At 39.3% G+C, this 12030-nt stretch overlaps 1 protein-coding gene across 3 annotated transcripts in view; it reads left to right on the forward strand.

The window, feature by feature from the left end:
- The window catches only part of MCCC2 (methylcrotonoyl-CoA carboxylase 2), a 58650-nt gene that overhangs the window by 21880 nt on the left and 24740 nt on the right, over nt 1-12030 (forward strand). For all 3 annotated transcript variants that reach the window (XM_032214459.1, XM_032214457.1, XM_032214458.1), the window contains 4 exons: nt 4528-4641; nt 6295-6359; nt 6894-6993; nt 9438-9533. In XM_032214459.1, coding sequence (XP_032070350.1) covers nt 4528-4641; nt 6295-6359; nt 6894-6993; nt 9438-9533 — 375 coding nt within the window. The remainder of the gene's footprint in view (nt 1-4527; nt 4642-6294; nt 6360-6893; nt 6994-9437; nt 9534-12030) is intronic.

Raw genomic sequence — 12030 nt, forward strand, 5'->3', positions numbered from 1 at the left:
AAAGAAGGATAAAGTTTAGTCCTCAGTTATTTTTACTAGGTATATGTACTGATTTTACAGTGGTAGAGACCAATTTGACTCTGCACCTGATAACTGCAGCAAGACTGTTGGTGGCGCAATATTGGAAGAAGGAAGACTTGCCTACAATCCAAGAATGGACATTGAAAGTAACAAACTTAGCTGAAATGGCTAAAATATCGGCATATCTCAAAGATCATTCAAATGAGAGATATAAACGAGACTGGAAAAAATGGATTGACTATATACAAAATAAATACGGGACTAAGAAATTCCAGTTAGCCTATGCTTAAGATCAGAAATGATTTAAACTGTTAAAAGTCAGTTCAGTAAGAAGAAGCTAAGGTCAATCTAGAATGTCATTAATTTCTTTATTTCTTTTTTCTCAATAGATTTTAGACTGTGTTAGTTAAAAATCCATACCGTGTACGGGTTCTGGGAAGTCGGGGGGGGGGAAGGAGGAGGGGGGGTGGGGGGGTGGAGGGAGGGAGGGATACACACAACAAAAAAAAATTGTACTTCAATGTCTTAATGATTGACAAATGATGACATATTTGTGTTTGTTTTTTTTAAAGAAAAATAAAAAAGTTGAGAATATAGTCTATTGTCAGAATTGAATTTCCAATATAAGTGGCCAAATTAGAGCAAACAAAGAAAAATAAATTGGGTTATTTAATTTTGGAAAAAATATTCATAATATGGATTATATGACTATGTGAATAGTGGTGAATAGGTGGTAGACGTAATAGAAAAAGATGCAATTGTAGTTTTAAATAAGACATGAAATAGCAGGTTTCTCTGTATGAAAAGTAAACAGATTTATCAACTTTTTAAAGGATGAATGAATGAATGAAGAGGGACAACAGATAGGTTAAAAAAGTAAAGATGGGGGTCTGCAATTGCATAATTAAAGTCTGTCCTTGTTTTAACCTGCATAATAGCATATAAAAAAGAGGATTGTATAGTCGTCATATTTCTTTTTTTTTTTTACCCCTCTGTCCCTCGACAAAATAATGCATTGATTATAAATTATTTCCCAGACGTATTTGGGAAGGATCAATAAAAAAATTAAACTAATGGAAAAAACAGCCATAGCTAATGAAGGGACACAGATCTAAGTGTAAATCATTAATTTAAGTTCTATTACAAACACCCAAATATTGCAGGAAGAGATAATCTGTATCTCTCGAATCTCTATTTTGCCAGTTTAAAAGAAATAGTGAGGCTTTGATCATAGTAGAAAGAAAGACCTGACAGTCATTTTGATGTTAAAACACAAGTGAAGGGGGGGGAAAGTTCCATCTATTATAAAGGTAAGAAGAATAGATAATGCTCTTTCCATTTACGTAGGAGAGAAAAATTAGAGAACGTTTAGGTAGAAAAATGTGTCACCGGGTGTTTTAACTAGGCATTGTTTTGAAATAATGACTAATTTACAGACAGTAGCAAACAAATGACTGAGCTGAATACTGAGGACATGAAGAACAACATTTTTAAAAGAGAGATCAGGTGCAAGTAGTTCTCTGCTCTCTTGCTGAAACTGTCCCACTGGCAGGCTGGAGATGGATTTTATTTGTTTGTTTGTTTGTTCATTTATATCTCACATTTATTATTTTTACAAATAAGGCTAAAAACATATCCAACACACCTTCCTCCTATTCCCCCCCCCCCCCGCAGCAACCGTGTGAAGTGAGTTGGGCTGAGAGAGTATGACTGGCTCAATGTCACCCAGTTGGCTTTCATGGCTAAGGTGGGACTTGAACCCACAGTCTGTTGCTTTCTAACCTTAGATTAGTTTAAAAAGAGGCAGCCTTATTGTGACAACCCATGGTGTACTTGTGAAAGTTTGTGCAGGTGGAAGTGTACTGGGCAGGAAATTTGTGGTCGGTGCTCTAAAAAAATCATTGTTGTTCAACCTGGCAACTTTAAGATGTGTGGTCTTCAAGCCCCAGAATTTCCTTCCACTAACTGGAGAATTCTGGGAGTTGAAACTCAGACATCTTAAAGTTGCCAGGTTGAAAAATACCAGCCCAAATAATCCCTTTCAGCTCTATGATTTTTGTGACACAAAAGAATGAAACGTAACCCACTAATTTCTTGAATTAAATACGAAATCATTCAATCAGAGCTTGAAGATGCATTTTTGTTACATACTTTGCCATTTGTTTTTCCCCTTTACTGATGTGTTAAATTCCGTTCTATAGCAGATACACAATAAGAATGGAAAGCTCATTAAGAAGAAAGATGATTAGGATCAGCACATCTAAAAGAATGAGGGTTGATTAAGTAATTCAAGTGTGTACGTAGGTGGTATTGATAACATGGTTAAAAGTACACGAAAAGAACAAAAAAATCTGATCAAAAAAGAAGTGACCAAAGTAAAAGAATTCACAAGAGAGGTAGAATCATTCACATAATAAGAAATATAAAATAAACAATAATAATTTAGATTTTTACCATGACTGGATTCTAAAGAAGCTTAAAGGTAAAGGTAAAAGTTTCCCCTCTCCAGTTGTGTCCAACTCTAGGGTTGGTGCTCATCTCCATTTCTTAGCTGATGGAGCCAGAGTTGTCCAAAGATGTTTCTGTGGCCATGTGGTCAGCATGACAACTGCTGCAGTGCAGAGTATGTGGCGAAACACGGAACGCTGTTACCTTCATGCTTTAGAACTGCTAGATGGGCAGGACCTGGCACAGAAACGGAAGCTCACCCTGTTGTGCAGTGCTCCTGTCTCAAACCTGGGCTGTCAGTCTTCTAGCTGACAAGTTCAGCTTCTTAACTGCTGAGCCATTGCACCCCCTTTTAAAGTAGCTTAGAAGAAGTCAAATTCATTGCAACAATATGATCTAAGATGAGTGGCTGCAATGTAGAGACCAAAAGGTGGGAGTGGGAGGCACCGTGTTGCGGTGGTTCTCTTCCTACCTCTCGGACAGGTCGCAGTCGGTGTTAGTGGGGGGGCAGAGATCGTCCCCTAGGCCCCTAACATATGGGGTGCCTCAGGGCTCGGTCTTATCCCCCCTACTATTCAACATCTACATGAAACCGCTGGGAGAGATCATCCGCAGGCACGGGATTAGATACCATCAATATGCGGACGATACTCAACTGTATCTGTCCGCCCCGTGCCAACTCAATGAAGCGGCAGACGTGATGAACCGGGGTCTGGAGGCGGTTATGGACTGGATGAGGGCTAACAAGCTTGTGCTCAACCCAGAAAAGACCGAGTGGCTGTTGTGCTTCCCTCCCAAAGATTCCACCAATACTCCATCTCTCAGGCTGGGGGGTCAAATCCTATACCCCTCAGAGAGGGTCCGCAACTTGGGAGTCCTCCTAGATCCACAGCTATCGTTTGACCATCATTTGACGGCAGTGGCTAGGGGGGCATTCGCCCAGGTTCGCCTGGTGCGCCAGTTGCGACCCTACCTGAATCGGGAGGCACTCACAACAGTCACTCGGGCCCTTGTGACCTCTAGGCTGGAATACTGCAATGTGCTCTACATGGGGCTGCCCTTGAAGAGCATCCGGCGTCTTCAGCTGGTACAGAACGCAGCCGCGTGAGCGATTGTGGGTGCACCGCGGTTCACCCACATAACACCTATCCTCCGCGAGCTGCGCTGGCTACCTGTCGATTTCCGGATGCGCTTCAAGGTGCTGTTAGTCACCCATAAAGCCCTGCATGGTAGTGGATCTGGATACTTGAGAGACCGCCTTCTGCCAATTACCTCCCTGCGACCAATTAGATCACACAGATTGGGCCTCCTCCGTATCCCATCGGCCAGCCAGTGTCGGCTGGCAACCACAAGGAGGAGGGCCTTCTCAGTTGTAGCCCCGACCCTTTGGAACGAACTCCCCGTGGAGATTCGTACCCTCACCACCGTCCAGGCCTTCCGCACAGCCTTGAAGAACTGGCTAGCCCGTCAGGCCTGGGGATGAAGATAGTTGCCCCTCCCGAATGATGAATGCATGTTGTTTACTGTTTTTATTATATGTGTCTATGTTATTGTCTGCATTTCCCCTTCCCTGATTTTATGTGAGCCGCCCTGAGTCCCCTCAGGGAAAAGGGCGGCCTACAAATGTCAATAAAATCAAAAATAAAAAAAAAAATCAAAAGAAACATAGTTCATACTCCACTGTGCTTTCCTGAAGTTAAAGTTGACTTTCCAAAGAAACTTGGTGCCTAAAGGAATGTTGAAAAGTTAATTATGAACTTTTTAAAATGATCTTGGAATGGAAATCTGAGATGCTCACAGGCATTTTAGCTGCTGATGGTTGCTGATTCTGGGTTCTGAAGCAGAGATTCCATAGTCTTGTTCTAGCTGACGGTTGAAGCTACCCCACTTGTACAATGGAATTACCTAAGGATAACTGTTGCTTTCCAGAGTAGTCAATTATTTTGGTTTGTATACATAAGGGAAGAATTAGGTTTGTTATGCATTTGATTCTTAGACTGAAAACATGTGATACATAGGTTTGATTTCTTATAAATCATCTTTGTTTATTTTTTCCAGATTGCAGTAGTTATGGGCTCATGCACAGCTGGAGGGGCTTATGTCCCAGCAATGGCTGATGAAAGTATAATTGTTGGAAAGCAGGGAACAATATTTTTGGGTGGACCTCCATTGGTGAGTGAAGTATTTTCAAAGGATTAGTAAAGGCTTCCTTTTTAAAAACAGATAAATATTATATAACTGTATTGTAGGTTTCACTATAACAACTAGGTGTTGCAAAAATGAATATTTTGTTAAATACCAAAATATTTTATATATTGTGGTTGCTTAGCATCTGGTTGACTCAGTAAAACACACCAAGTAAAATTCACCAAGATCAAACCAAGTTACTACTTAGACTACAAGAAATGCCAGGACTGAAAACTAGGCTAAGAAATTTTTAAAAAAGCACTCCTAGAAGGAGACAGTGACAAACCACTTCCCAATTGCTTTTGGAAAAATTTATGGAGGTGTCCATAAAAGTCACTAGGAATTTAAACATAATTTGAAGGCATCCTCATTTTTACTTCAACAGCAGGGCTGGGCTGATTTTTAAAAAATCCACATTTTGTCGGATGTCTTCTGCATTTCTTGTAAATGGGGAGGAAATCCTGGTGGTTCTTATATTAGGAGAAAACATCTTGTAATATCCAAGGAATCATAAACAAGCTGCATTTTAACTAAACTTAAACTTGCCATTTAAGTGGTCTGCATGAAATACTGCTTTAATTTTATATATAGAATGTCATTTTTACTTAAAGACATATAAAATAACAAATAAGGAAAAAAATCTCAGCGTGTGGCCCCTCAGAGCTGACAGCACTAGCCCATTTAAATAACAGATAAGTAATTATTTTTGTCCTTATTTGTTTGATAAATTAATATTTTTTTTGCCATTTTGCAATGATTTGCTAACCTTTTTGACAGAAATAGTTAAGTGGTTTGTAATTAGTTATTTTATTTTAAATATAAACATTTCTAGATTTGGGGGAGGGAAACTCTATTGAAATATATTTGAATGACATTTTTTCTCAAAATATATTGGCAGGAGAGATAAAACATGTATTTTGCATTGCTTGTTTTGCAAAAATAGTTGCTTGATGTGGAATGGGGTAGTTTTCCTGTGCAAAGTATCAGCAAAACCAGACCTAGAAAATCAATAACAATTCTTGGATAATGAAGCTCTATAATCTAGCCCTTAATTAAACTGTTATTTAATCTCCTGTTGAATTTTAAGCACTAATTATCTCAGTTTAGAAAAATAGGAAAGAACCAGAGTTACTGATTAATTCTCTACATTTTTTTCAACATCAAGGGCTTTTCATGTGAGGATATTATCAATTTGAACAATAATGGGATATAAGTGCAAGCAGCTAATAACAATAATTGCATTTATATCTTCTTACAGATAGACAGATAGCAATAGAAGAAAATAGGTGCAGCTCAAGGTTGAAGTATTGTCCTTGGTGCTTTCTAAGCTTGGTTATTTGCTGACAAGAGATTTCATTACTTGACTAGGCAATATCATCAGTGCTGGAAGAGATTTTGGTTTATTCCCTATTTATATACAGTAGCTTGCCCTGCCGGTGTTGAGTGGAGGTGTGGGTTTCTTCTTGATTCGGATATTGTTTTCTGCTTGTTTGTTTACCTGGTGTTAATTCTTGCTTATCTGGGTGTTGGCTTCTGGAGATGATGTGTTCTGGTCTTTTTCTTTCCTTCTTAGCTTTAAAACAGAGTGCGTGTCGAACACAACATTTGGAAGTGCTCAGCTTTAGTTTTCATTTTTAGGTAAAAGCAGCAACTGGGGAACAGGTATCAGCAGAGGATCTTGGAGGTGCTGATCTTCACTGCAGGTAAAATAAGCACTTCTTTCCACCAACAGTTTGGATTATAATAGTTTTTCGTCATGCTAGCTGTTATCCTTTTCAAAATGGTTGTGGAATCGTCTGCTACCACTCCCCTGGTGAAATGCTGTAGTCCTTGGGATATGACCAGTGGTGGGATTCAACCGATGTAACAACCGGTTTGTTCCACGCATGCACATAGTGCGTTTGAAAACTTACCTTCTACTGCAGCTTTGGTGCAAAACAGCTGAGGCGTGGCAATCTGCTATGTTGTGCCTATCAGCTGGGCTTCAGAAAGGGCCCAGCTGATTGTCAGAGTGAACCGGTTCGCTTCCAGCTGATTGTCAGAGCTACCGGTTTGCCCGAACTGATAGAATCCCACCCCTGGTTATGACCCCTTGTTCCTTGAAATTCAAAGTTATGACAGTTTGGAACAAACGGGACTTACAATAGTAGTCCTCTGAGTTCTGGCTATTGCAGTTTTCCTGAGATCACATAAACACAATTTCTGACATACTATAGCTTTGATTTTTAAATCTGCAGGAAATCTGGTGTAACCGATCACTATGCTTTGGATGATAATCATGCACTCCACTTGGCTAGAAAAGTGGTGAGAAGTTTGAATTACAAGAAGAAAGTTGATGTGAGTGTATATTTTTCTTTGATTAAGGATGTATCAGAACTTACATAAAGATGCTATGCTGTATTATGTGTTTACTGGTGTAGTTCAGAGAGAAGTATGAATTTAAAGCTGTTTCACTTCCGGCATGATTCAGCTGATTCCTTAAAGGTAGTTAAAAGTGCATTGCAGAAAATGCAACTCCTGTGCACGTTCTTCTGCTCTTTTTTCCTTCCACCCCTTGAATGAACCATTTCTGTTTTCAACTCTGCCACTAATACAATGCCATTATATTAGAGACCTGCTGCACTTTGAGAGATATTATAAGTATTTGCTACAAGATGGGTGGCATATAAATTTAATAAATTAATACATAAATCCCCCTAAAAGGTATTTTTTCCAGGGCTTGAATGATATCCTAAGAATATATGAGTTTGCATTAATGCAGGGGTGTCCAAACTTGGGAACTTTAAGACTTCTGCACTTCAACTTCAAGCTGGCTGGGAAATTCTGGGAGTTGAAGTCAACAACTCTTAAACGTTCCCAAGTTTGGACACTCCTGCATTAAGGAGATGCCCATACCCAGCCCCCAAATCATATTGCATGCTGGCAGAGACTGCATAACGCACAAGAAGTATTTTTTTATTATGTAATTGCAGGCTAAACATGACTAGACCAATACATTTGTCTGGCTGTTCCCTTGGCTTCATTTCTTTGCCTTGTTTCCCAAGGTCATTCCCACATACCATTACAGCTGCTGTGCAAGCCAGAAAAAGCTGTCAACCAAACCAAATGACTTTTTTGAGTTGGGATATGAAGTGCAACTTGCCTTTATAATATACAAGGTGACATGGGAATCAGAGAGAAACCGTGCACTGGTAGATAGGAAGCAAGTAGAAAAGGGTAGTGGTGGAAACAGAAGGGGAAGTAGCAAATGGAAATATGAAAAGTGAAGGAAAGTACAATACAGCTGGTCCTTGTTTATTGACTGCTCATTCAGCAACCATTTGAGGTTACTGTTGTGCTGAAAAAGGAGATTTATGACTGATTCTCAAACTTGAAACTATCACATCACCCTGTGATTACCATTTGTGATCTTCACCCCTGGTTTCTGACGGACAAAGTCAGTGGGGAAGTTGGTTAGAAGTCATAAATTATGATTGGGAGATGTCATGCTTAATGACCACAGGTGATTTGCTGAATGATCACAGTTGGAACTGACATGGTAAGTCAGCTAAAGCCACATGGTGCTTCGTTATACAGCTGCCTTGCTTAGTTATGGAGTTGCCATCACATTTGGTTAGCTAGAGCAGTGGTCCCCAACCCCCGGTCCGCGGACTGGTGCCGGACCGTGGAGTACCTGGCACCGGGCCGCGCAGCGGCCGGGGGCCATGATCGCTGCAGCGGCCGGGGGCCATGATCGCTGCAGCGGCCGGGGGACATGATCGCTGCAGCGCAAAGGCTCCTGGGCCGTGCGCAAAAGCTCCTCCTGTATATAAACAATCAATGTGTCGTCGCGAACAACGCCCCCCCACCCCTGCGCGCGCTCAGCGGGCCACGGTAAAATTATCAAAGGCTGACTGGTCCGCGGCGATAAAAAGGTTGGGGACCACTGAGCTAGAGAGTGTGGGAAGGGGCACTGTAGATCATTCACAACCTTCTTGAAGGATGCATATGGCCTACAAACTGCACATTTTGCTCTTAGCGTAATGGTTAGACCAAGTAGCTCGACTGATTGTTATATTATTTCCAATTCAAATCAATAATCAAGCTTGGCTTATAAACCAGATAATATTCAATGTGAGTCCAAAAATTGGAGCCGTGGTGGCTTGTAGATGCTAAATTTTGGCTTCTTGTTTTTTTTAAAATAAATAAAAGTAAACACAGATTGAGATCCTGAGATAATGTACATAAAATCTGGTTACATTTTGGGTCATTTTAAAAATTTATAATTGTTAAGTTTTTTTTTTAAAAAAAAATCTGTTTTTGGAACGATTGTGAATTGTGTGATGCAAATATGTGCCTAAAAAGATTGCTAACCCCTGTTATAGCCTCTTACCTCGATATTCCACTTGTTTCAAACATTATCCCACTTTCCACGCTTGTTTGTTGAGGATGTAATTTTGTGAAGTCATGTATTCCTTGAATTGTGGGTGGTGATAAAACTCATGGGATAAAGAAAATACATATATAATCAAGAACTCCATTTTTATTCCTCTAATTTATTAAATTAAATATTAAGTTTTAATATTAAAACTTGATTTAAATATATGAATACTGTATTGAAGGTATCTGGAGGAGAATGGCAATCTAAAATTTAGAGTAAATTTAAATTTCATATTGATGTTGTCAATTTTTTAATCTGGGCTTGTAGAAAAGGAGAACGTGTAGTCAGTGTGCAAAACTGATGTATGCCTGAATTCCCTTGTAATTCTTGTCTTCTTTTTTGGTACTTCCAATTATTTCAGGTAACAGTAGAATCCTCAGAAGAACCTTTGTTTCCTCCAGATGAATTGTATGGCATAGTTGGAGAACAGCTTAAAAGAAATTTTGATGTCAAAGAGGTAAACCTCTCTAAAAATGATTTAAAAAGATTGTGCCTAGGCAAATCTTTGTGCACACATATGGTTGCATACAGGCAGTGGTGTTCTATCTGGTTTGGGTGAACCGGTAATAGTGGCGGCGGGAGGCTCCACCCACCCATCTGGACGTCATCACGTCCCGTTTTTGACGCATGTGTGGAAGGTCCTGCACATGCACGGAGGTGGAGAGTGTGCTCACATTTGTGAACTGGTAGCGAAGGTAAGATGATTTCACCCCTGCATACAGCATATCGATGAGACTGCTTAATGTTCTTGATATGGCAGGCTAATCTCAAGAAAATCATATGAATTGTGGAAGTTTGCTTTATTCTTTTTTTGATCATTTTGAGAATGTGAGAGCCCAAGATAACATAACATGGTATAAAACTGTTTATTTTAAGTATAGTTTATGAAACAAAGCCAGATTCACACTTGCGGATGAGCAAATTAATCATGCCTTTTGGCAGTTCTTATATTTAACTTCTTTTTAAGTGGTTCTTTTGTCTTAAACATTCATGTCTTGATCTGAAAAGATGTGGGTGAAGAGGACACAGTGGCTCAGTGACTAAGGCGCCCAGCTTGTTGATCAGAAAGGTTGGCAGTTCAGTGGTTCGAATCCCTAGCGCTGCATAATGGAGTGAGTTTCCGTTATTTGTTCCAGCTTCTGCCAACCTAGCAGCTCAAAAGCATGTAAAAATGCAAGTAGAAAAATAGAGACCACCTTTGGTGGGAAAGTAACAGCGTTCTATGCGCCTTTGCCATTTAGTCATGGCGGCCACATGACCACAGAGATGTTTTTGGACAGCACTGGCTCTTTGGCTTTGAAACGGAGATGAGTACCACCTCCTAGAGTTGGGAACGACTAGCACATATGTGCGAGGGAATCCTTTAACCTTATCTGTGGGTGAAGTATAAAATCAAACAAGCAATTAGCCAGGAAACAAACATCCACCCTGCTTTATATATCACTTAAACTATCATCAGTAAGCCAAGAAACCTTACTTTCAAACTGTGTTCACTGAACCAAAAACAATCCATTAAAATTATGGATTTTAGATTAGTGTAAAATGGAATTCTATTTATGACTGTGTCAGTAGCTAGGTGCTACATCTGACTGTTCTCATTATTGTATTTCTAGCTCAGTTTTTGAATTTAGGAATAACGATGAATAGGACTGAGGACAGAAGTACTGCCATATGTATTCCATCTATCTTTAACAGGCCTCTTCTGCTCCTGCTCTTTTTCAAGAGGCCAAGTTCACAACTCTTTACTACCATTTCTTGTCAAATCTGTTGACACAGTTAATCAAGTCTTGAAGTGGCAGGTAATATGATTAGATACACATTTCAGCTTCAATTTTCCAAAGGCCAAATTAAACAAACCACTGCTTATGGTCACAGAGCAATCTTGACAGAGTGGTCCAAGGTCTTTAGGTGCGCAAACCTAATACTTAGTCATTGATTGTAACTGTAGGCTAGGAATATTGCTATATCTGGGGATAGTAGCAGCTCCAGAATATTAATGTAGTCTTTGCTTGCTTCCAAGGACATATGTTTTGAGTAATGCTTTTAGGTTACAATGAATTTTAATTTAATGGATATATGCTATAGCTTATTAGAACAATCAAGAATATCTTTCTCAAAATGATGAGAAGTAAATAAGCTGGCAGATCAACAGCAATAATTGTTTTACTGCAGTCATAATTTTTAGCAAACTCTTTAGCATTCTAGTTCTTTTGAAGCAATTAAATTTTAATGAAAAATAAAATGTTGGATTCATTTTTTAAAAACATTCCTAAGAAACTAGGCTACCATTACTGTTTCTGTAATATTTTAATTTCCTACTACAAGCTTTTTCAGTTTCATAAGAGACAAATCACCTGAATTTTTACAATCATGTTTCATTACAAACGTATATGAATTTAATTATATAATTTCAGTATATATAAATCTTTGCAGTTGAAATTGAAATGTGAAAACTATTCTAAGCCAGCAATGTCAAGCATAGGACAGATAAAAAGACAAGGACACTACATGTGCAATAATACAGCAGTTATCTCAAAATATTGCAATCAGTTTCACTAATTGTATAAATAATATACCAAGATTGAGTCCTTAGTTATCTCATATTGGGATTTACGTATTGTGCACAATGCCTATGTGATATATTTCACCCTTTTTATCAGTAAAAATAAGTTACATTTAACTCATGCATTCCTTAATCATAAATTCATAAATGATGAAAAATTCATTAATTATCTTGGGGGGGGGGGTTGGTCAGGGGTGGGTTCCCGCCTTCTTTACTGCTGGTTTGCTCATGCATGTGCTATCCGCTCCGAATGCAAGTTGCACGCGCATGCACAGTTCAATTAAAATTGTTCTGCGTATGTGCAGAACTTAAAAACAAGATGGCGCCACTGATGGAAAACCAGTTCAGGGGCATGGCAGGCCTGGGTCGCTGCCAGTTCCAGCGACCCACG

This window comes from Thamnophis elegans, chromosome 3 (assembly GCF_009769535.1).
Source record: "Thamnophis elegans isolate rThaEle1 chromosome 3, rThaEle1.pri, whole genome shotgun sequence".
Taxonomy (NCBI): Eukaryota; Metazoa; Chordata; class Lepidosauria; order Squamata; family Colubridae; genus Thamnophis; species Thamnophis elegans.